This window comes from Zonotrichia leucophrys, chromosome 2 (genome assembly GCF_028769735.1).
Source record: "Zonotrichia leucophrys gambelii isolate GWCS_2022_RI chromosome 2, RI_Zleu_2.0, whole genome shotgun sequence".
Taxonomy (NCBI): Eukaryota; Metazoa; Chordata; class Aves; order Passeriformes; family Passerellidae; genus Zonotrichia; species Zonotrichia leucophrys.
Window position 1 is genome coordinate 140,046,630 of NC_088171.1, and position 26,613 is coordinate 140,073,242.

The following is a 26,613-nucleotide window of genomic DNA, read 5'->3' on the forward strand; positions in this document are numbered from 1 at the left end:
TTACAAAGTAAACACATACAGAAAGTGTGCAAAAAACGGAGTTTGAAAAGTGCTTGTAACTGAACTGAGAATTTTCACACTAGCTTTATTAGCAGAAGACACAATTTTTCTTCTCAATTACGCCAACTATGCAACAACTATAAGGTGTGAGGATTCCTGTCTCTAGAAAGTATAAGAATTTCTGCTAGAAATACAAATTTACCAATACAAGTAAATTACTAAAATGCTCCCTTACATTCACATCAACCCTTTGTAGGCTGCACCACTCCTGTGTAGTGATGCCACTGCTGGCAGTCAATGCAGTGTCAAGTAAAATAGGAGCATAGGAAGCTGCAAGTGACAAAGGGAGGAGAAATCCACTTTCAGTGTTCACCTGCATAACCTACCAGGAGCACATTTTGACTTGCAGGTCATCCATAATAAGTTATTTTCTTCTACACAGTATGATCTCCCATGGAGAACTTTCAAGTGTTTACAAATACTTTCATAAAAGAGCAAAAGCAGACTTTTTTATCAGGCAGGAAACAAAAGGTTCTTTAAAACTGTTTAATTACATGTTTCAGGTAAGCACAGACAATACAGGTAGATTTCCCACCACTCAATATTTACATTCTTTTCCCTAGGCTTGAGCTGTTCATTTAGAGTGTTTTTCAATCAACATCCTTGTCAATCACTTGCTGCAAAGAAGGGTGCTGGAAAAGAACTATTGCAGGAAACATTCCATCAAGGCATGATTTTCTGTAGGGCTTTTCTTCTTTAAGAACTACATACTAGTAGTTCAAGATGTTTTGGGAAAATCCTGGCTTCCAAGATGACCTGAAGAATGCACTGAAACCAAGCAGTGTGTTGAAGTCCTACAAATAGTTAAATCAATACCAATATGTATCTTGTGGAGCTGAAATTCTCTTTTCACTGGCACTGCCATTGCTGTGTGGCTTCTGTTAGGACAGTTTTACACCAATTTTGTTTTGTTCCTTCTTCATTAGCCTTTGTGCCTCTTTCTCCATTTTCTTTCGCTGTTGTTCTGCTGCTCTTTTTTCCCTTTCCGCCATCTTTTGTTGTCTGTAATTAAAGAGAACATGAATTGCTAAATAACACACACTCAATTTTCAGGATGGTCATACTTTAAGTTCTTGTCAATACATAGGTTATTATAACTAATAACAGAGCATCAGTCTATTGTCATTAGGCTCAGAACAGTTCTTCTTTTACTGTGCCTTTTTTCAGATTAATCTAGAATTGTAGAATATTCTGAGTTGGAACCCACAAGGATCATCAAAGTCCAACTCCTGGCCTACACAGGACCATCCCCATGAATCACATCATGTGCCTCAGAGTATTCTTCAAACAATTCTGGCAGGCTTGGTGCTGTGACCACTTCCCTGATGAGCCTGTTCCAGTGACCACACTCCAGGTGAAGAACTTTTTCATAATATCCAACCCAATCCAATCTAGCTTTAGGCAGTAATATTTGTTCAATTATTCAGCAATTTAAAAGCCACTAGCTTCTCAAAGATTCAGAGTAAATGAATCAGTGAGAGTACAGACAGTTGCAAGGCCTAGAGGAAAAACTAAAAATCTATCTAATACTTTCAGCAGGAGCTCAAAAGTTTTGGGTTTTTGCTGGTTTAGGGATATTTTTGAGTTTGTCACCCATTACTGTACATTCTACCTGACAGCTGACAGAGCTGTCAGTGCAGCAACATGTAGAGTAATAATATTTGCCACATTACAGTGGCACATTTTTATATTTCCCACGTATCTGAACTGATGCAGAAGGGAAGAGGCACTGTGCTTCTTCACCAGCCAATACACAGAGACAGTAAAGCTCCAAAAGGCCACATGTTGTTAATGCTGCTGTTCACGAGCAGTTCTGAAGGGAGGGATCCTGGCAGCTCCTGTTTCTTTCCCTGGGATGACCCACAGGACACAGAGCTCCTGTGCACAGCAGTGGTTTCACGCCCTCTACCGTCTGGGAACCTGCACTCAGTTCTGCCCAGAGAGACCTTCAACTTGCCTCAGACACAGCAACTGGCCAACAAAAATACAAGTAGCTGTTATAAACTAAAAATGTGTGAGTTCAACTGCTTCCACTGGGATAAAAACTTCGTTGGTAATATAAAGTCTGAAGTTGTAGATAGGTATCTAAAATTTGCAGAAGAAACTCAGTTCCAACTAACTCAAGTTAACTGAAAATGCAGTTTGTCATCCACTATACCAATTCACCACTGACTGGAAAATTTCAGTGTATTCCAGCCTAGAACCTGTGGAAAATAGGGAAAAAAGAGACTACAGGAACTTCTCATGCTCTGATAGCCTACTCTTCAGCACTTTCTGCATGCCTTAATTCCAGGGAGCATTTGACTTACTATATGTGCTCATTTCAACTGTTATGCTTATACATAAACTCACCAGAGAGGCCACAGGGATAGTCTTCACTGCTAGGTAGTAGGACACAGCCCACTTCTGCATAAGTGATCAGCACTCCATTACCACACAAAAATTATTCTGGTCTTACTAGGCACTCACAGCTACCAGACACAGCAGGCTAAGGGAGACCCTCACTTTTTCTGCACACTCATTTCATTCTCCAAAAGCACCACTGGAGTACAGTCAGCATTAACACTCTGGAAAATTAGAGGACTGTCCTCTATTTGGCAGTCTGAAATATTATACAAGCGTCTTTCAAGTGTTACACTTATGCACTAAGTCACCACAGTGCCCACAGGATCTTCAGATCACTTTGCAGATCAAGATGCAGACTTCTATCATTAAGAAGAGACTCCATAGCACTTCCTTACTACACTCTGTTGAAAACAGAGTCAGGCCTGACCAGTTTTATGTTAAATGTTTTGTTTAAGTTTTATGTTAAATGTCAGATGTTAAAAACACCAGTGATGTCTACTGCAAGAGAAACTAAACCCAGTCGGGATTTCTTTATCAACGTTGCTAAAAATCAGCCAGCACTTGACTCATTTACAGATAAACATTGTTATTTCTGTGTCATGAATAAAACAAAGGTTTTACTTCACCCAGCTGGGATACAGATTACATAATGACCAGCTGTATAGAGGTAGCCAGCCATAGCTGGACAAGCAGTAAGCCATAGACATCTGGAGTTCTAATCATATTTTATCTGCTGCAAGTATTTAGACACACATCCCTTCTATAACAACTGCAGTTTGATACTTTTTAGTGAGGCCAAAAAGAAATCCTATGAGAAGTAACCATTTGAGTTGAACCCTTTCAACTAAAGATGGTAGGCTGAAATCTTTAGGATAGGTTCAACCAAATATTATGACACTTTGAAAAATTAAAGCTTTTGGGAAACCCCACTGCTCTCACCATGTAAAAGGTTGCTCTTCCTAAGTATTCTAGAGTATGAACCTGACAGTTGGCAAACAATATAACTTAGCCCATCCTGGAAATATTCACTGCACAAATTTTACACTCCAAGAATAAACTGGCATATACACACACCAGGAAATTTTTAATTCACTTATGACAAACCATCTGTAATGGAATGTGGCAAGGGTTAAGTAAATACAATGCAGTGTCTGCAGTAGCAAAAGTAGCTGATTCATTTCTCCATAAAAAACAAACAAACAAACAAAAAAAGAGTATTTTCACTGCACCATAGCTATTAAAGATCTTACTGAGTCTATTGATATTCTTTACAGGAAAAAGGACTATCTGTGGAACCAAAAGAGCCCAAAAGCACACTTTTCATATCAGAAAGCTTGTACTTCAGTACAAAACCTGAAACAGTAATAAGTTTAAAAAATAAAGGAAAAAAGAAAAAGGTGAGCAATGTATTGATCAGAATGTACACACCAATACCACATAAAGTTTACAAAAATATTTACATTACAACCCTATTTTCACATGTTAAGCTTCTGCAAAGCAAGACTGACAGAGATAATAAATTGAATAAATTCTAATTATGGTTAGCACATTGAAAAATGAACTGATAACTTTCCTATTGTCTTATTCCACAGATTGAAAATGTAAATTTTCCAAAACATTAAAATAAACACTTGATCAGATTCCTCTTTTCTTTTCCCCACAATCCCTATTTTCCTTAGAATGACTTTTGACTATATCATGTCTTTATTTCACTAGTGGACCACAGAAACCATGTGCTTGTAATTAAGTGAGTAGAATTACAACAGCCTAGGAAGCTAAAGCTATCTGAGGCTGGTTACCTGACTATGTAGTAAGCAGTAAAGTTTGATACAACTGTAAGTCACTACCAGTTCAAATCATTGAGTATGATTAACTTAAACTTAATTTGCATCCCTTACCCCTTAAAGGAAAGAAGAACACAAACTGAACAGCTGAAGCATTCACACTAACTTTGTGCAAGACTTTGATTTTATGTTCAGCTAGTTTAGTTAAATTAGAAAAGCCTAGCTCCTACAGGGATTCCAAGAACATAGTTATCACTTCACCTTCTATCTATACCTGAACTTTTTTTACCTTAAGCACATGGTTGTGATACTTTTTAGAAGGACATCAAGTGGTATTTTACCTAATCAAGTAATGTCATCTGAACATAATAAATTGTTGGGATTGGTGGAGGGCCACTTTTTCAGCACCTGCATGTGCATGTGCTAATGTGTTGTTCCAGTGTTCCAGTGATTTTCAGATGTCCTCTACTATCTCATTTATTAAATTAATTAGATCCAAAATGTCTTCTGGTGAGTACCAGTTACACAGAGATTAGGTGCATAAAAATAATTTGTCTTAAGAGGAGTTTAAGAATTCTTGGCACTCACCAGGAAGGTGTCAAATAAACAAATATGATTCTTTTACATGTAAAACCTTTACATAGTTTTATATTAATTTCAGTTACCTAAGAACTTCTTCTGCCTGCCAAGCAGCATCTTCCTCTTCTTCCCAGGCATTTGTATTTTCTTGCCAAGTATCCAGGTCTCCCAGTTCAGGCTGAAACAAAGAGAAGTTCTAAGCACATGGAAAATTAAATAAAACACTGGTGTGTGACTGCCAGAGTGGCTCCTGGATGACAGCAAAGTTTCCTTAACATATTTTTAACCTTAATGCTTCAGACTTACAGAAATATTTGATGTATGGCAGTGCTTCTCATCTTATGGTCCATGCTTTTTTTCCTGCTATAACACTGAGTTTTTTCAGTTGTCAAAGGGTTTTTTGGACAAAGACAGGAAGGAAGTAGTGGAGTGCATTTTTAGCAAGAGGAAGACAGATTGAGCAGATTAAATGAGAAGATAATGTAAAAAGATTTCTGGCAGTTGCATGGATAAACCAACACATACATCCACTTGTTTTTATGTCCAGTATCAGCTGAGTGACACTTTTACTCACTAAAAGTCCTTTCCTCAACTATTTTCATAAAGGACAGTGCAAGGAGGTGGTATGACCATTCTGTACTGCTTCCTGCCTGTACCCTTTTGTGCACAACGTTTATCAAAAGAGAAACACTGTTAAAAAAGGCAAAGGGCAAGGGAGGGATAGCATCTCCTGCTAACTAGCCAGGTCATTAGGCAACTAGACAAATTTTTCAAAGGCTAAGGAGTAAAAATTAGGAGACTGCTACATTACAATCCCTACACAAAAAGGAAGGGAGAAGCAGAAGGTTAAAAATGGGTCCAAAACAATAGAGCAAAGGTAACTTAGAGGTTTTCAAAAAAGCCTTCTACTCTTTTGTTAGTAACTTACTGAGTAAAATCCAAAACTTCCAGTTCATTGCTTTAGCAGATTTGCAAGCCCATAAGTATATGGAAGCTTCTTACCTTTCTATCACTGATTTGTCAAGTTTCTCAGCAGAACATATTGGACTACTTCTTTATTCACTCAATTTTAAAACAATTTACATTCCCAACTATTCCAATTACTTCCCACAATGCACACCTTAGGCAGCCTATTCCTTCCCCTAGAGAATATCATTTAACTGACAAATACAATATCAATACTTTAAGTGTACTTACAGATTGATGAATAAAAGGAATATCTTGTGTGGCTGCTAATCTGCTAGAGAATCCTGTGTTTCCCTCTGGAATCCCAAAATTTAAAGGCTCTCGTTTTTTAATAACTATCTGAAAATATTCAAAAAAAGGAACAAAAAAGTGGTAGATTAAAGCCCTGCAGAGATTCCTTGGTCATATAACTCTGTGCCAATGAAGGTTCAGCTACACAACACCTCACTGTGGCTTAAACCTGGCCAGGTTCTTAAAGCTGCACAGCAAAATGAACTTGTAAGTGAAAGATAAATACAAAAGACAAGAACTCCTCCTCCCCCGACTAGCGTATTCTTTAGTCACATAGAAACCTGTGACTGTATCAAGACAGAGAATGGGCACAAAGAATCACAAATCAAACAGCCACATCTCCCAGTCCTCACAAAAGCTACCAATTATGTGATATATTGCTTGAAGAAATTCTGCTTCTGTGACAGGTCACTTTAAGCTACTACTTTTGAGGACAGTGCTGTCTGCACAGTTGTACTGCACTGTAATGTCAGCTCTCTCAACTACTCAATAACTGTGCAGTTTCAATAGCTGCAAATTTTCTGTCAACATTTACTAGTAAGCTCTGTACTGGTTTGGCTGAAAAGCAGTGCTTTTCCCAAAACAGTTGCCAAGATCACATATCCTTTTCACTTGTCTTGAGCACAAGTCAGGAACTTTGTTTAGCCTACTTCGAGCCTCTTCTGCTTCCCAATGAGGCAGATCCACAGTTCCACTGTCTGTATGCTTGTACCAATCCAAGAAAGGACACAGGACTAGACAATCTTATTGTCTTATTGAACAATGATATATTGTTATTTAACTGAGGGTTTATTTCCAAATAGATCTGTATAAATGAGTGAAAACATGAGTAGACTGTACCTCAAATCTCAGCGTTTATATTGAGACATTCAGTGGCAATAAACATAAATTCATACTGAATGGTGGTAATTTGGCCAAGTTAACAGGGATGTTTTTTACAGTGCCTGCAGTCACCCCTAGAGAGATATTTAATATAAGCCCAGTGTTTAATATGGACTCTTCGTCAGTTTTGTTCTGAACCTGAAGTGCATTCTATGAGGCAAAAAATGTCAGTAGATATAAAGAAGAAATCTACCTCTCCCTAGCCCTCTTCTACTCCTCAGATTTTGGGACAGCAAAATTCCTAGAAGATTCTGAATGTACAGAAAGCTGACACCAGGATCACCTCCAGTTCATAGGACCACAGGAAGATTCAGGTTTGAAGGGGCCTCAGGAGGTTTGTAATCCAATCTCCTCCTCAAACCACTGTCACTTTAAGGCTGATGAAAGCACTTAGGGCTTTTCCACGTGGGGCTTAAAAGCTTCTAGAGATGGAGGCTGTACAACTTCTCTGGTAACATATTCCAGTACTTGTGAGGTTTTTCCAATTGACTCAAAGATCTGCAAATACCCAGCTGAAAGATTCACAAATAGAAACAAAACCTGCAATCACCAGATTTTAATCAGCATTTATTTACAACCTTGATGCTCCTGTAGAGATGCCCTCCTGTCTTGTCTCCAGTTAAAATGGATATCTGAAGAACAAGCTATTTTGAAATCAGTTCCCTAATTCCAGCCTCCCCAATATAACTTGGTGAAACAATTAACCATTGTTTTCTGAAACAGCAGGGCTGCTCCCTCAGACTTCAATAGAGCAAGACATTGAATGTCTTTGTTCAAATAAGGATATGAGCACAAATGACTAGAGGGTTCTCCCATTATACTTCCAAGAACTTTTAGAGTATGAAACTATTCATAAGTTTCCAATAACATGAAGACTAAGTATGTAAACATCTGATAGCATCACAATTGTTAAGATCTCAAAGGTCTTAAAATTAAACATGATAAACTACACACCAACATCTATTCTCATTTACCAACAGCACCTTCTGTAAGTTGCCAATTTACTTGCTTTTATTTTAAAGCAAGGAAAACCCTCCATAAGTACAGTTGAAAATGTAATACTTACTTTTTGAGTTTTTCTTATAGTTGGTGCCATATCTTTGAAATAATCAGGTTCCATTTGTTCCAAAGAATTTTGCTGAGCAGCCACATTACCATTGCCACCTTCAATCTTCACACTTGTAGGTGCATCTTCATCCCATGAAGACCAGTCTTCTACTTCAGGCTGAATATAAGAATATGGTACAAATTAATATTATCTGCAGGTAAAATCTTGTCTTTTTATAACTTGCTAAAATATATACTTAATACTGTATCACATATATCACATTATATGATATATTTCTTGGATATATACCAATTCAATATTGTAGGACTTCTATAATCACCCTGTTATGGGATTATGTCACCTACCACTTTAACATTTACCTGCTTAGGAACAGATGAATAATCCACTGTGGTTGGCAAAGTTATTTGGTCTCCACTTAACTTTCGCCCTCTTCCAGACCTGAAAAAAAAATGTAGGATTCCTCCAAGCTCTGAAAACATGAGCACTAAGTTTAAAAAAAACAAAAAAGGAAGTCTGAGAACAGCACTACTGAAAATAGTCATGGCTAAAACATTCAGTGCTTCAATTACCTTTGTATTAACTACTGTCACTAAAAGTCAGCTAAGCAAAGGAATTTCATCATGAATTGAAAGTTGTTTTCACAAGAATATCAAAGTGCAATTTACTTTTCTAATTGCAGTGAAATAGAGAAATACTTCTAAGAAACATGAAAATGGGCTAACTCATCTGCATAATTCAGTCACAATTTTTAGACTGTCAGTGCTTATGAAGCAAGGACTAACAATCTATATTTGCAAAAGAGCCATTTCTACTGTAAAATGAGAAATTTTTCTATTTGTCTTAAACTTTAAGCAGTGTCCAACAAATAGCTTTCTGAGCTGCTTGATTTGAAAGCCCTTCTGAAGCTCTTTTTTCTTCAAAGTCTAAACAGAGGTAATACAAGATTATGCAAGTTATTAGCTTTAATTAAATTCATGCTTCTACTTAAATAATACCATTTCAATGCATTTAAGCAGCCATATAAAATAATTTTAATTGAAAAGAACACTAATGCATTGCAAATAAATTATCTAGATATCTACTTCATGACGTACAAAGATCAGAAAAATTAAAATATTCTTAGCTGACATTCATTGTATTTTAACACCTTACAACACAACAGAATGCAATTCAGACTCACATTTAGGTTTTCCACAAACAATGTAAGGTCCTATAGAAAAGCAGTCATGAAATTGACCTTATGTAGCTTGGGAAATTTAATGTTTTTTTCTTACTACTGATGAGAAACTGGGAAACTTCAATTTCTAATTTCTATCCATTAGTTTTAGTATTAGAGAACATACTGACTAGCTGAATTGCTTGTAATATGACCTCTACTATATGCTGGTGAGTGGCTAGATATATTTTTTCTACTCTAGACCAATATTCCTCCTTAGACAAGGTCAGGTGCTACAATCAAATTTTCAAGTTTTATATAATTAACTCTACTCGCTTTATAAACTGTTCCTTCAAGTCTGAAAAGCAAGAGATTTTAGGGGTAAAGGAAAGTGAAAACACTGTTTCCTCAAACACATTAGAGACTTCTGGTTGACAAGATTTACTGGACATCTCTAAAGGAAATCCAAGCTTGGAAACAACCTCCTTCAGACCTCTCCAACATACACATCCTTAATACTATTTACATTTAATACTATTACAAGCCATCACTTCTGCACTGACTTTCTCTATATGAGCTTTGAGACAAGCAAGTGGCTGGCAACAACATTAATCAAGTCAAAATGGTAACAGGGCTGGAGGTAGGAGGAAAGAGCTTTTGTCACACAACATCAGAAAGAATACAGTACACAGAGCAGCACCAAGGCAGGCTAAAGATCTCCACTTCCTCTAGGAAGGGAACAAGATGCTTATAGGAACAGCTGCTCCACAGCCACCATTAGATACTGATCACTGCTCTGAATGCCAAGTGCCTCAAAACTGATTGGATTTGTTTCTCCTTCATAATAAGTAGTATTCAGATTTCTCAGTTGGAGATAATTAGATATTTTAAATTGAAGAAAGTGTCATCTCTTCTTATACTTACACATTTTATTTCCTGAAAGATGGATTCAGGCAGTCAGTTATTTATCAAGAGGAGATTTAACTAAAGAAAGGACTAGTACTATTTGTAAGCTCTATGCTGCCTAAAAAGTTGCACAATCCCTACAGGCACTTGCTCAAATGAAAATCTAATGATCTAACTAAGTACTAAGCTCATATCCATTGAATTAAAATGCACTTTTAATTAAATCACATTTGCTGAAAATTAGTCACAGTTATATTAAGGGGTGCATTACAGGAAAACAAAATTTATCAAACTACACTTTGCAGATGACAGTGAACAGAAGAAACATCTGTAGTTAGTGGTCTGAATTAATGTGATCCAGTGCTTATGTGCTTATGTGAAAGACTTAACTTTCATTTCTTTATCTAATTGTTATTAAGCAAATAAAGTACTTAATGTACTCTGAAACAGTTTCTCAGCTGTTCATTTCAAGATAATATGTCATTTAGAAGTTGGAAAAACGAATGAAAATACTGTCACTACACTTAGAAAACAATTATCTGCTTATAAAAAAATATAATTTGAGAAATTAGGGATCCACATAATACAGAAGTTATGATCAACTCTGTTTTGACTTTTTCAGAACTTGAACAGCAAGTTTTTTTAACTTAATTTGGAATTCAAATCACAGAACTAAGGTTGACATCTATATCACTGTATGCAGCGTTAAAATGTATCTTTTTAATGCTTCACTAGATCTGTAAGTGAGTTGTTACCAACAACTCAAGAGCTTCCTCTTATTCTTGGAATAAGTAAAGGCGAAGTGGAAATAAGCAGTTATTTTGTGTCTACCACATATTCTGCATACACTTTAATCCTCACTGGGAAAGTAATTGTCATCATACAGAAAAAGAGAATACATTTCTCTAGATTGGTATTTGTTTATGTAAACAACATGCTGCAGAAGTGGCAGGAAGCACAGCAGTTCATTTGACAGCACAGTGCCAAGAATTGCCTCAGGTACTCTACTACTGTATCATTGAACTCTGCTACTCCACATTCACTCTTGAGGATTTTTTGATTGCTTCAAAATACTACACTGCAACATTCATGAGTCTACAACTCAAAAGAACACCACATATGACTTACAGAGTGTAAAAAATAAACCATTCTTCATCATTAAAAAGAAAAAAAAAGCCGTTCCTTGAACTTCAATCATGGTCCTTCAAACTTCTGAAAGAATCTTCAATAGGCAGAAGAATCTGAAGTCTCAGGCAACTGTTTTTGACAAACGGGATGAGAATTGCCTACATTTGTAATGACAGCCTACTGACTGATGACAGTGGATGCTCCCATTAACTGAATCTCTTGAAACACAAAGTATCACTTGCTAAGTACTTCTCAAAACTGTGCAGAACAGCTTTTCTTCAAGTTTGACACGGAATAGTTTTAAAAGCCATTTTAAAACCCTGTCATAGCTGTTTATAAAATCTTATTCAGCTACCATACAACAAAATACACTCACACTACACAGACTTTTGGAACTCTGAACAAATAGCAAATTAAAGAATTCACCCAATTTAGTTTTCATCTGTGTTGATTGTTTTGCAGTTAGTAAAATCAGAGCTAGTAAAAGTGGTGGCTGGTGCTGGGGGAAGGGCAGAAGTACAAGAACCTGTAATTGAAAAATTGAAAAAAAAAAAAAAGGTCACCAAATTAAATAAGACTTGCTTACCTGCATATTAACTTTTTAATGAACGAAAGCACTGCTGCCAGGCAAGTACAGACTTTAAAGAGTCGAAACTGTGTTATGGCCATGGTAAGAAACCCTTCCTGCAAAAGAAAAAAGATGCAGAGAATTATACAACTTTATGCAGTACTTAAAGCCAATTGCCTTAGTTGCTACTAAGCTAGGAGCAGTCAGTGAAACTGTATTAATGCAAGGAAAGAGAGCAGGTACTTGGAGCAAAGACGCTGCCTGCCTACTATCAGGATATTTCACTGATGTAAGTAATACAAGTATCTACTATATATGACCTTTAAAGAAACAGCACAAAATCACAGGTAGAGTCAAAGTTAAAGACACTCCTAAAGGGGAAGTGTAGGCAACCATGTGCAGTGCCTGTGCAGCTGATCTCTTTCAGACACTCCCAGTGGCACTGAACAATGGCAGTGCAAAACAGAGTACTCATCAGAGAGAAGCTCTTGCTTGCTTGAGCATATCATGCATATACAAATTATAGATTTAGTCATTAGGTGAAATTCCAAAATTAGCTGTTTAAATTTGCCTTCCATTTTGATGGAAATGTATGATGAGAACACTGCTTATTTTAGAACTACTCTCACTGAAAAATCATCATCAAAAAAAGAGTGTTCATCCTGTGTGAACTACTGCACCAGCTAACCCACGGAGCTATTGATATTTCTCTGCCTGACTGGACCATGACAGCAAACACAGAAAAGGAAAAATTCATCTTTGGCTTAAGCCACTTCTGTTTGCAGCTATATTTTCAGTGACAATTTGATAATCTAGAGAATTTATATTTATCACATCACATCATTCCAACATACCACCTTGAATAGCTACAGACTGACTCAGAAAAATCTGCTGGAATTCAAGTATCTCTTTTCTCTCCTATAGGTGAACATTTCAGAGTAAAGAGTAAGAGGTTAGGCTTCAGAAATAGCTTTGCATTATAAACATCTACACTTGTAACAACATACTCTTGCAAGTTTAACATACCTTCTGGTGAGAAGAGAAGGCAGCCCTGTGACATTTTCCTCAGGCCATGAGTATTCCATGGAAGGACAGCTTGATTTCAAATATGCTATGGCATTTAAATCACTTTTTATATTCCAGGCTTTAAGTTAGGAAGAGTCAGGAAGGTGGATCATTAGGTAGGCTGCTCCAATACTGTCCTGAGGATTTTATTAAAAAGGTACACAATGGGATTTGTGAGCTTCAAGGAGCATAGATGTATTTTTATTGGTGCTCATTTGCTAGATAACATAACTATTATTAAACACCGTAGTAACATAGTACTGGAAATAGTGCTTTACATGTAGTTCAGGACAGGACTTTCTGCTACTGAAAAATCATATGGGAGCTGATAAACAGGCCCTTTTACTACAAAATGAAAGGCTTAAGTTAGCAGTAACCACCAAATTACAGACTGCACTACCAAGCTGTAGCTCAGGAGAAAGGCTTCACAGGACACCATTCACCTCACCTCCTCTACTTCAATATTTGTGTTATTGTATTTCATTTCATGGGAGACTTAAAAATGTAGAGAACTTTATACAAGGTTGGATTGGCTCTTTATCTAACAGAATTAGAAAGCAGTCAGTTCCCACAAAGAAGCAAGAACGGACATTGTCCAGCATTTTTAGCTTTTAGTTTAAAAGACTGGATCATTATTTCATATTATGCTCAAGCATAATATTTAGAATGAGCAATGTTAACAATTTGTAGATTACAGAAGAATGCATCAGTCAAGAATTTGAATGATTAGGAAATAATGGAAGTTAGTGAAAGAGCGAACATTAATAAGATGGAAAGTTCTCTATCCTAAAGGTAGAAATTATTGCAAACTAACGCTGAATTGGTGAAAGAAAATGTTATTTTTAGGAAAGGCAGCTAGAAGTTATCTGCCTAGGATGTGAGGCATGAAGAGCATGTGACCTGCTGAAATTATTATAAAGGTACATCTTTTCTGAAAGAAAGCCTGTTTGGAAGCTCACTCCACTCTACCAGAATTCACTCTTTTATCAGCTTGGGGGGCAGGAGGGAAGGAGCAGAGCAGTACTCAATATTAGCAAGAGTAAAGCTCTTTTCCCTCAGGCTATCTAACTGCCACACTGGACAGTACAGACAGACCCCAAATTTAAAAAACTCCTAACTACTGACTGAGAAGGTTGTTTCAGGAAGCCACCAAAAACCTTTGCAGACTCAATATTATTTGTGTCAAAAGTCAAGGAACTAGGAAGATTATTAAAACCAGAAAACTAAAACTAGAACAAAAAACTAAAACCAGAACAATGTTCAAGTGTGTCACTTACCAATACATATATTTAAATGTGTACATATAAATGAACCCGGTTTTCAACTCACTATTTTTTCATATATTGAACTGTATCCTGTATTGAGTTTTCAATATAAAGTTAACCAATTGAAAAAAAGCACAATCCACAAGAACTCTGGCTTGCAGAGTCAGTGGACTTGTGAAGTCCACAAGAACTAATCACCAAAAGTTAATCCATTTCCCAGGTCATTCCCAGGTAAGAGTGACTATATTTCCAGTACCACCAGCATGCCCATCTGGCAGAGCTCAACATCTCTCATTATGCCCCTGACAATCAGATAACTTGCATCTCTCCACCTTCCATGTGTCAGGCAAAGATTTCAGAGTTACAATGAGACACATGGCCAGTTCACATATTTGTGACAGAGATTTCATTTCAGCTGAGCTAGAACTAGGCCCTTCAAAGGCTGGACTTGATCATCTTGGAGGTCTCTTCCAACCATTTGTGATTTAAGATAGTAAGTTTGTTTTGTTTGTGATTTAAGATAGTAAGTACTGTTTTACCCACCTCTTTTCTGAGCATTGACTGCAGTCTTCCCAGTTAAGCTCCCTACACTATAAACTGTCAGATGCACAGCCAGTTTTGTCAACAATATGCTATCAGCCAGCCATTCTAGTGTTAGCAATCATTTACCTTTAAAAAGAACTTTCCTCAATGTACCTGCTTTTTATACTGCTATTTATGGTATGAAGTCATATATATGTATTTATTCAATTAATACTATTTTTTATAAATTAATTTTAAACACAATCTTGAACCAATTATTGTCCCAAGGTAAGGAAAAGTCAAGCATTTTCCCCTTTGTCAGAAACAGCACTTGAAATGTGAGCATTGTTGCTCTAAGAACAGCACTACCTGAAAAGTTGAAGGTTTGCTAAAGGTTTTGAGTTTTGTTTGGTGCCTTCTGGGGTTGGGTTCTTTTGTGCTTGAAAGTTTTTTTATGTTAATTAAATTTCTCAAGCTAAACCATTTTATATTCGGAAGTAGTTGTATGAATACAGATGTACACAGAACCCAAATTTTCCTCAGTTCACTGCAAACTGAATTCACATGAATCCATTATACTAAACTGAACTGAAACAACTTTTTCATCCTCTTCTTGTCCATCTTTCTCAGACATTGGAAAGAAGCACGGCCATGTACCTTCTCTTTCTCTTGGGAAAAATACAGAACAGTATAATGCTAAATGGCAGGCCACAACAGCCTTTCTTTTCTTAAGCCTTTCCTTGATAAACAATCCCAAAAGGAACCACAACTGTATCAGCAGTCAATTATAACACAGGATGAGAGACACATAATGCAAAGTTGCAGTGCTACATCAAGAATCCTAAAACATTTCTTAACAGATAGAGGCAAATGTGAAATACTGGATTAAAATTCAGAAAATCTGGTAAGGGTTGTCTGCCAGCCTGATACATCCTTCTGTGTATCACACCTCATGCCTCAACTTTCCATCTATAAAACAGGATAGATTTCCTTCTCCCACTACTGGAATTGCATTGTTATATTTATGAGACTTAGGGTCAACTGAACTTCCATTACAACAGATATAAACAACAAATAAATCAAGACATTAATCCTAATCAATTTAATACTCATGGTCAACTCAGCAATTCTGTAACAGACACCAAATTTAGCTGGAGTTTGACTTGTGCATCTCATACTGTCTTCCACTGGTAAAAAGTCACAAGTGTTCACATGGAACATGGGCCCAGAAAGGACTAAAAGACAACAGCCATGAGATGTTACACACTTTAGAACCAAGTCAGAAGAATGAGGAAACTCAGACATTATAGGGACCCATAAAGGAAACAGAATGAAGGGAGGCAAAGTTCAGAATCTTATTGAACATTTTTACTTTGCTTACAGCTTGCAACAGCAGCCTCATTAGAACTCCTGGCACCTGACTTCACTGAACGTAGCCAGCATAGTCCACCCTCGGGAGGACTGGTTCATCAACTATGGTGCAACAAGCAAGACTCTCACTGTTTATCACTGTACAATAAGCACACCTGGAGAAACACTTCCTCTTTCATATCTAACTGTACACACAAATACCACTTAAACAGGATCTCTACAGACAGAATCAATTCTAAAATAAAGTCACTTTGGGACACTAAAATTATTTTAGAAACTTCTTTCCTCCTAGTGAACTCATATTCTACTCCCACATCAGCTTTCTTTCAGATCAGCTCACTTGTAACTCTGGAATGTAAACACAAACACACCTTGGAATCAGTGATTTTAGCCCATATTAAACACAGCTAGATAAATAACCAGACGATGATGCTTAAAATAACTTGTCTGAAACTGAAAGGCTCCCCTCCAATTTACATAAGGAGACAAGACAAATGCTTCACCCTCCTAAAGCAAAACAAGAAGTTCATTTCCTAGGACTAAAGACTAACATGGCCTTGAGTATTTACATTTGTCAGCACCAAAAATCCATACTGGTTCAGTAGTGCTTTTATGTTGTCACCAGAACAGCTGGTGACAATACCCTAGCAAAGTTACAGTGGTAAGGATAGAATTTTTTGAAAGGTCCTCTCCAAGAAACTGAATGTAGCTACAACCTCACTAATGTGAACTCCTGAAGCTTTATGTCTTGAATTACAATAAATTATACTCTTCAATGCAATATTAGTTAAGATAGAAAGTTTATGTCTACCATTATTCTTTGACAATTCCTTACCTGCATATGCCACTGTCTTGTGAAAACCAGCATACAGAATACAGCTTGAGGTAACACAATCTTGTGAGACTACATTATAACTTCATTCACTTCATAACTTTGCAACAAGTCTTTTACATAATGCCCTAATTCATGTAACTCACTTCACAAAACTGAAGTTCTCAGACACAGAACCAGAGTTTAAGAGACCCCAGTTCTGTTCCACTCCTTATTTGCCATCCCGGACCTAAGTTTTCTGTAACTATGTGCAATGCCAGAGACAACAAATTAACACACTCGTTGTTACTACTACAAAGTCATCTTGCAATGCTTGTCTTGACGAGCACCAGCTATTTACAAACAACAACACTACAAGACGGCCTAAAGAAGTTTCTGCAGTGCACATGTGTATTTCCACAGAAATAAAGCTCCACAGAAATACAGCTCCGCAGAGCTATAAAGCAGCAAGCTGTGCCATTTTTCATTAGAGATGCAACTCAGACACTTACACTGGGAATTCATGACCAAAGAGCAGTGCCCTACCATTCTACAGACCTACCGAGTCTTGAATATTATTAGAAACAGCCCTGAAACCAAATAGTAGCACTTAATTTCTCTGTGAGCTGTTAGAGATTCTAAAGAACTTAAAAGCATGCTAAGGAATTTTCACTCTATGTATTATTAAATTTGCTCGTCAGCATGAACAGCAGGTAACCCCAGCAATGCCGTCCCACCACGAGTTCTGACAGGCGTGTACCCTCGCCCTTTCCCACAGGGTGCGAAGCCCCTCTGTCCCCACACGCTGCCTGTCTGCCACATCGTGCTCTTCGCAGCCCATGAGATTCCCCCACCTTCGCCCCGGAAGAGGCCCCGACCGGTCGGGCAGAGGCCGCAGGCCCGGCGCTCCCGGGCTGGCCAAGCAGCCCCACCGCTGGGCGAGGGCCGTGGGGCCGGGGCGCCCCGAGCACGGGGCAGAGCGGGGCGGCGGCCCTGTTGCGAGAGAACCGCGCGGGCAGCTCTGCCCCGGGAGCGAAGGCGCCGGGACCGGGCCCCTGCCCAGCAAGGCGGAAGCGGCACTCGGCAGCGCAGGAACCGACCCCTCCCGCTCACCTGCCCCGGCGGGGAGGCCTCGCCGGGGGTCGCGGGGCTCCAGGGGCCGAGGCGGCCGCTCCCGCAGCCTGCGGCCGCCCCTCATCCAGAGCCGGGCCCGCGCCGCTCCGCCGCCGCCTCGCGCGCCGCCATCTCGGCCCCGTCACCCGGGAGACACGCCCGCCCCTTCCGGCCGCGCCGCCTTCCGTGCGCTCCGCTCCGGCAGCGCCGCTCGGGCCGCGGGCACCCGGGGCCGTCCGAGGGCCTGGGGCAGCGGCCGGGGCACCGCCGTGCCGGGCTGCCCGCGGCCCGCCCCGCCAGCGGCCCGCGACCTCCCCCGCCCGCCTTCCTCCCACCCCCACAAGGGCTGGGGGAGGTGTGAGCCGGCTCTTTGGCCTTCCGGGGAACTGCGAGAAAAAGGCGTTGGACTGCAACCGCATCGGGTTGCTGCACACGTGGCAGTAAAGGTGTTCCTCTGTGGTCGATAGGATGCTGAGCTGTAAACCTGGATGTTACTAAAAAACAAACATTGTTTGAAATCGCTTCTGACAGGTGCTACCCCAGTGTCCCAGTTTGTTCACCAACTGCTTGTCCATTTTAGTGGCTGGTTAAGTGATGTTAAGGTATTCCAGAGCATTCTGTGTAAACCTCCAGTTGTGTTACATTCGGTCGGTGAGGTAAGGGGGATTTTTGTCTCTTTCTCCCATGGAAATCTAGTCTGTTCTAGAGCAGCACTAATACACCACTCCTTTCAACTCAGCTCCAAGCTGCAGCACTCAGTTCTTTGTGTGGTCTTAAAATATCTTCCAATAAACACTTCCTGCCACGGGATTTACTCAGCTGCTGTGTTCCCTATGTGTGTCGGGCAGTGAGGAGATGGATGAAGGATGATGGCTCTTGAGAGGAGGCACTGATATCAGATAGAGTTCCTTCATTTCCCTTTTCCCATGCCCTAACAGACACCATGACTGCATTTACACAACTCTTCATCAGGAAACAGGTCCCAGAGGAACAAGGATAAAAACATTATCTATCTGACCATGGGGCAAGGACCCTGCGACCCAGGACATAGGAGGGGTGATCTGGGGGCAGCTCAGAATCCAGACTAGCAGGAAGGTTTGTGGTGATGAGGCAGATCTAAGGACAAGCCAGTGAGTCTGCACTGGTCCAAGATCAGTAGAGAGCATAGCAAGTCAGGATATGATTGTGGCCAAGCTTAGGGGAAGCGGTTCTATGATGTTGAGGTGGGGATTGACACCCTTATGCCTGCAGAACCCAGCTTCAAAAAGAGAAACACATATGCAATGCTGGCTTTAACATTAAAACCATTGCAAAAGTATTAGTGTAGCTGAAGTATACCTTTCAGTATAACTTTCTACCTAAGCAGAAACTGAAAGAAAACCTTCACCTACATTAAATCAGAAAAGCAAATTGAAAAGCATGAAACACTGGAAAAGGTCAGGCTGTAAAAGTAGCCAGTTACAATTCCTTCCAGAACACATACAGGTTATGGCATTACAAAATATATATTAAGAAGGGAATATAACAAAATGAGAAAGGAGGATTTTAACATTTCCTTTCTTACAAGAAAGAAAAGGAAATTTGATTTCCTTTTAGGAAGGGAAACGAAATCTTACGAAACTGAAAAGAAAGCCTTACAAACACTCTGGAAAGGAGATAGGATCAAATGGAATGCAATTGAAAAAAACCCCAAAAATCCAGAAAATCAAGACTTTGTGACTGCAAGAAAATGGACTGGGGTTATTTCAGGTGCAATGCAAAGGACCAAAAGAGGCCAAAAGTAAGCTCACGGATGTTGCAAAAGCAGGGGAAAAAATCAAAGAGGGAAACACAACTTGGATGAGAAGATAAGAGGAACGTAAAAAAATGGATACATAAAAAAAAAAAAAATCTTTGCCAAAGTCAAAAGCCATCAAAAGGCCTGTATGCCAACAAGTGCAGGGACATGCACCAAAGCTTGCCAAAATTGATCCCTGCTGAAGGCCAAAACAGAAAAGAAGGACTTACAAAAACTCTGGAACAGAGATACCATCAAAGGAAATGAAATTGAAAGGGAGAAAGAAAAAAAAAATTGGGAAATTTCATAACTACCAGAAAATAGTGTGGGATTACATGTGGTGCATTGCAAAGGACCAAAACAGGCCAAAACTAACCTCACAGATGTTGCAAAAACAGGAGAAAAAAATCAAGGAGGAAGACACAACTTGTGTGTTTAGAAGGCTACTGGGACTGAAGATTTCACTACTAGTTCTATAGCATGTGACTGTTGCCTTACAAGCTAGCTTTTACCTCTTCACCTTGTTCTTCATGGTTTTACAGGACATCCTCAGAGTCCCCCGCTCCCTCATCCACCACTCTCCAAGTGTTACCACATGAGCTCCTAGATCCAATGTACACAATATAAAAACCATGTCCTGGATACCTAAGCCCATCAAAGAAACAGAGGAGCGGAGCTGAAATTCATTAAAACCTTGGCCGCTGTGCAGCCTGCAGGACATTGTTCAGTGAGCAAGCAAGGCACACGCTGCTGCAAAGACAGCAGTGCCCCACATTGATTGCACCCCATAGGCTCCATGGCTGTGGAAAAATATTTCCCTTTATGTATTTTGAATCTTCTGTAGCCATGAATGTGTTGTTTGTAACTTTGTATTTCAGTTTTATCAGACTCTTGTCACCAGCCTGCCAGGTACCCGCCTGTAGCAGGCGCGGGGCTTGCAAGGCCTTCCTGGTGGTCAGCAGCCTAAGATGGGAAATGCTTCAGACCCTGGCTTATCTCTCTGTAAGATTATAGGTCACTTTCCTTCGGACCCTTGCTATTGGACAATTCCCAAAACTTCTGTACCCTGTATAAAGAGCTACTTTTGCCCAGTTCAGCAGAAGAGCTGTCCCTGAGACCTTCATTTCAATAAAGACATCCCTGTGGAACCTTATACAGCCTTCTCCTCTCTCTCCCTGTGTCTGCCCAAGGCACTTAGCAAGCAAAGGGCTGAAATGTAAAAAGCAGATCTCACTAAGAGCTGAGCTTGATAAGGTAGCTTGCAGCTCTGGAACCTGCCTGAGGGGCCTGGACAGGTCGTGCTTGATTGGACTTCTCTGTTTCAGATACCCATGGCAGCCAGGGTCAGGGAGATCCCAAAATGCCAGAGTCGCCTCAACCCGCCATGTGCGGTCAACCTACGACCTCCTCAGCTCTACAGTCACCTTCCAGCTGCTCTCCAAGCTCCTCTTCCTGGCAGGCTCTCCTGGGAGAGGCTCTGTCTGCAGCCAGCCCCAGTGCCAATCCCTGAGCTGGCTGAGCTGCTGAGGGCTGGCCCAGGCCCTGGTGCAGCGTGTGGGAGGACGCAGATATAGCAATGCTGTGATGGCCCCGACAAGGGGAGAGAATGATGAGGAGGACTCTGTGGATATCAGAAGGCTAATTAATTACTTTATTATACTAAATTATTCTATACATCTGAAACTGAATATGCCAAGCACTCAACCCTGCACACACTGCACTGAACCTCATGACTGTCAGCCGACAGTCGCGACACACACCCACAATAGGCCCTGATAGGCCAAGGAAACAAAACATCATGACTTTGGGTAAACAATCTCCATGTTATATTCTACTTTTGCACAAACACAGGCACAGCAAACGATAAGAATTGTGTTTTCTTTCTCTGAGGTTCAGAGAATGTGAATCCCAGAAATATTCTTGGGAAGAATTGTGCCTTACTTTTCTCTGTGAAGAGAAATGTGGGGCTACATGTGGAGGCCAAACGTCCCTTGCGTGACCACAGCCGTGTTTACCCAGGAAGGCCACAGGAACAGGCTGAGCTCTGCAGGAGCTGGGCTGAGGACAAAACACTCAGCAGTGTGTGACGGTGTTCACAGGGGTTTTCAGGTGAGGGAAGAGACAAGAATGTTGACTCCATGTTCAGAAGGCTTGATTTATTATTTTATCATATACATTGCACTAAAACTATACTAAAAAGTGTAGAAGGAAAAGTTTCATCTCAGAAGGCTAGCTAAGCTAAGAATAGAAAGGAATGAATAATAAAGGTTTGTGTCTCGGACAGAGAGTCCAAGCTAACAGGGCTGTGATTGGCCATTAATTGAAAACATCTAATATGGGCCAATCACAGATGCACCTGTTGCATTCCACAGCAGCAGATAACCATTGTTTACATTTTGTTCCTGAAGCCTCTCAGCTTCTCAGGAAGAAAACTCCTGAGAAAGGATTTTTATTGAAAAGATGTCTGCGACAGCAGCACGTACAGCTCAGGATTTTCCAGCATATTCCTGCCTGTTGCTAAAGGCAAGCCCACAGGATTTCCAAAGAAATAACTTCATAGCCAAAAAAAGAGCCTTGCTATGCTTCGCACAGTACAATAGCATAAGTGGGAATTTGTAAGTAAATATGACAGCTTAACATCTTTTGAACAATGACAGCTGCAAAATGGCCGTTTCATTCTTGTAAAAAGAGGGAGAATTGTGAAGAGTTCAGATGTTTAATTTTACCTCCTCTAATGATTCTGATTTTGTTACTGACAATAATCACACACTGAAAGCTCTATAAATCTTATACACTCACTAAGCAAGTGAAGAAAATTAATGCTAGTTTAACAAGTAGTGCTGAAAATTCTTCAAGAATGCAGTTAGGCAAACGACAACAGTGATCATAAATATTTATGGTGACCTTCTGTTTTATTTATCTGCTGGAAAATCAGAAATAATTCCATTAAGTATACAAAAATGCCACCTGACTATAAGATTAGAAGAAGAATCACAGTCTGACCTCTTACTGGAAGTCTGATTTTAACAGCGGAAACATAAGACAGCTCATATTTAGGAAGTTATGTTTTAAATGTGCACTGGACTTCACCACCAAATGCAGCCTTGGTTTAAAAATAAATACTACTCAACATGAGAAGTACGGATTTGACTGTAATGATTCTCTAAACTAACATCTTAAAAAAAAAAGCCAACGAAAAGGAAACTGGATGCTCCTTGTGCCAGTAAAGAACTGACCTGCTCCACTGATATTCAGGGTACTGATTCAGCCTCACTAAAGCACTGGGTGTCTGTCATTCAGGGTCTTGTGTTAATGGGCCACTTCCAGTGTGGCACACTAAGCTGTCACCTAATCCTGTGAACACACAAACAAGCCACAGCACTGCAGTCTTACTATGTTCCTCTGCTGAGGAGACTGCACATGCCCTAAGATTTATGATGAAAAGTTTGGAATATTAACAGAATATACATAGCAATCTGAATTTGTCTTATAATTATACTTTTTGGACGTGGCAAATGGCTGTGTGGAAGTTTTTACAAAAAGATAACATCCTAAGAATGCACTATATTGGAGAAACAAAGCTGCTCTTCATTCCAGTTATTTCTTTTTTCATTAGTGTGCAGGCAAAAAATACCCAAGCTTTTAAAAATATCAGCAGATATATTGCAATGAAAATGCAGTTCAGACTGTAGAGAAGGGCAGAAACATGATTTTAGGAAATCTTTATGCACTCACAGTAATGTCAGTAACAAAATGCCTCATTACTGCCTGTTCCTTTCTCTGATACCATACAGAAGCAGCTAAAGGACAGACATTGGGATGGTTCTGCATCATCTGGAGGAGAACCGCTGAAGGAGAGCTTCTGGGTGTGAGCTGAGCCTGAAGATTACAGAATTTCAAAGGTGCTTATAGCTTGCTTTGAAATAAGCTGATCCTATCCTCCCTCTTCCCTTTCCAGTGAGTTTTGCTCTTCCTTTTAATGGAACACACTCAAACCCCAACCAAGTTTCTTTTATCGGTGCACAGATTCAAATCCCTATTGTAGACTCCTACAGTTTGCATATTTTAGGTCCAGTGCATAATCATTTTACTGAGGAAGTCTCATTGTCCAAATCCACATTCTCCTGTTCAGCTTTCCAGACTTCCCAGGCTGGCAGTCTAAAGAGTGACAGAGCACAGGGAAGCCAAGAGGGGGAGTCCTCCAGAGGTTAATATCAGTCAAGTAACAATCTGATTCCTCCCTGGAGAGTGACCTCTGCTACATGGGAGACAGGAAGGCAAGTTATTCCTTTGGCTGTGTTTGGGAATAATAAAAAATCAGAAAATAATTGATCAGTATGAAATAGGATTGTGGTGCATCTCAATGTAGTTGAACTGTTGTCTAATTGCCTGTGTACTCAGTCTCTTACACAGGCTAATATTAGTTCCAGCAAGTCAGCATATGCAAAGGCAATGTGAACATAGAGTCTGTTACTACAAGGACTCATACACTCATTTCCCAGTGCAAAAGCATTGCGAGTTCTCAGATTTTAAGGACCAATTTGTCAGGTTAAACTTTGCTATCTGAAGGGACAAATTGGCTGATGGGTCAAACAGCAGTAACTCCTTCCCATGTGCTGAATAATAACAACAATGACAACAATGACAACAATGACAACAATGACAACAATGACAACAATGACAACAATGACAACAATGACAACAATGACAACAATGACAACAATGACAACAATGACAACAATGACAACAATGACAACAATCTGCTGTTTTTATTACTACAAAAAACAACATTGTGAAATACCCAGTGGCCCAAAGTAGGTGTTTTGACTGTTCTTCCAAGACTGCAAACCTCAGGACAGAGATTTTGATTGTGCAAGACAGTGAAGAACATCTACTATCCCACCATTATCTCTGAAGATTATGGTCTAAGAAACGCTGTGTAAGAAACATTATTTTTATTAGTATTTTGTAAACTGTGTGACCTCAAACACTGTGTTAAACAGGCCACAGATAAACTTTTTCTGTGCACTGAAAGACAAATAACTTTACTGTGGCCAGTGCCAATATTACAAGAACATTTAAGCTGTCCTTTCTGAAAGATGCTACCAATAAACTAAAGATTACAAAAGGGTCCAAACAGTGATAATGAAAACAAAACATCAAAAAAGTGATGATATGGGGATTATGGTACTTGGGCAAGAAGCCTGAGATGAGAAGTCTGTCACTACAGTTTAACAAATTCTAGAAAATGATGTAGAGTCATGGATGGAGTGTTGTCAAATATCCTATTGTTACCTATTTTTGTGGAGAACATGGATTGAGGTTATGTTCAGAGCAAGTACCATATACTCAAAAAGGTTTTTACAACAGCATAAAATACAGTCTCTAATTGTTGCAAGTTAAAGAAAGAAAAAAAAAAAAGAGACTAACCCAAAAGCTTTTGAGATGTTACCCACTTTTTGTGGTTGCAGACTCTTGCCTCTCCTTTTTTCCACTTTCTCATTCTTTGTCACAATACCCTATAATTCTTTAAATCATCAGACCACTTTGAAGCACAGTTTCTGTTGGCTCTTTAAGGCTAGAGTATACACTTGCTTTCCTCCTGTGTAATTTCCTGTTATTTTTGACTTTATATTTTAGGTGCTTAATCATGTTCAGTGGGACGCGTATGCACTTTGTGGGTGCACACACAACACACAGCTGATTCTGCAACAGATGCAGAGCAGAAACAAAACAGCCTCCTCTTTATCACAGCAGGTCTCGGTAAACCAAATGATCATCTCAGTCTCAGGGAGAGCTCAAATGTTGCCATCTTATTGCAAAGTTCCATACCTTCTCAGTGATTCCTCATGGGCATCTCCTCACAGCACTGAACCCTTCTACTTCTTAACAGAACAGCCAACAAACTCCAACTCCCTCCTCATCCATCTAACCCACTCTTTTGTGGCACTCATCTTCTTATTGAACACAGCTGTGGCCTATTAAGGGCAGGCCTGTTCCTATCTTTGGTGATTAGTGCAGTTGCAACTCCTCAGGTGTGAGACAACCTTCTGCACTATTTTCTTACATACTATCCCTCCACACTCAAAGACCACAGGCACAGAAACTCTTGCAGTGCAGGTATTACTGACCTCAGCCATCACCCTGAGTAGCGCCACAGTCCATCCCACGCAACAGCTTTTGCTGCACGAGGAGCTTCAATGGGTTGACTTTGCCTCAGTAGAACCTTTCTGCACAGGAGGAAAGTAATCCAGGTCTGTAAAACTATTGACTTGTACAATTTCTTGACTCTTGTAATGCAGATCAGAGTTGTGTTCTAACAGACTTGAATTTGGATCTGCAGAAGCACAAAAGACAGAGGGTTTGAACACACAGAAGAGATGTTTATCCAAGACTGCCCCCCTCTGTTATTGCTTCGCAGCTAAAAAAAGAAAAATATTTCAAACTGCTGTAAATTCTTCTCACACCTGATAAAATGAGATTTCCAGTTTACTGATTTTTAGTATCAGTATTTAATGGAAAAATAAGATGCAAATAAAATAAAACATAAATAAAAAGTTAAATACTCCTGTGCCATGGACATTCTTTCATAAAAATCCTTTCTTTTAGGATTTTTCCTCTTCTGGGAAGCTGAGGCCCCAGAAGAAAAATGTATACAATTATTATCTGCTGCTGTGGAATGTAACAGGTGCATCTGTGTTTGGTCTTCTGTGAGTGTTTGGATTTACTGACCACTCGCGGGAGAGTTTGTCCTTGCTTTCTGCCTGGACACAGAACTTTGTTTTAGATTCCTATTCTATTCTTAGCTTAGCTTCTGAATTTCTCTCTATTCCTATTAGTATAGTCATAATGTATTATATATCATAAAATAATAAATCCAGCCTTCTGATCATGAAGCCAAGATTCTCGCCTATCTCTCTCACCCTGAGGAACCCTTGCAAAGCTATGTAACAC

The 26,613-nt window shown here is 39.6% G+C and overlaps 1 protein-coding gene across 2 annotated transcripts; it reads right to left on the reverse strand.

The window, feature by feature from the left end:
• Positions 1-532: 532 nt before the first annotated feature.
• EBAG9 (estrogen receptor binding site associated antigen 9) lies at positions 533-18,063 on the reverse strand. 2 transcript variants are annotated; one of them, XM_064706601.1, is made up of 8 exons: positions 17,883-18,063; positions 12,762-12,937; positions 11,754-11,851; positions 8,337-8,415; positions 7,975-8,133; positions 5,967-6,074; positions 4,856-4,947; positions 533-1,062 (listed from the first exon to the last, which is right to left on the reverse strand). In XM_064706601.1, exons 3-8 carry the CDS (start codon positions 11,834-11,836, stop codon positions 942-944), a joined length of 642 nt encoding a protein of 213 aa, XP_064562671.1. In that variant the 5' UTR covers positions 11,837-11,851; positions 12,762-12,937; positions 17,883-18,063; the 3' UTR covers positions 533-941. The 2 variants fall into 2 exon arrangements, with proteins under 2 accessions (XP_064562671.1, XP_064562670.1); XM_064706600.1 differs by lacking the exon at positions 12,762-12,937 and having other exon boundaries at positions 17,883-18,061.
• Positions 18,064-26,613: the final 8,550 nt, after the last annotated feature.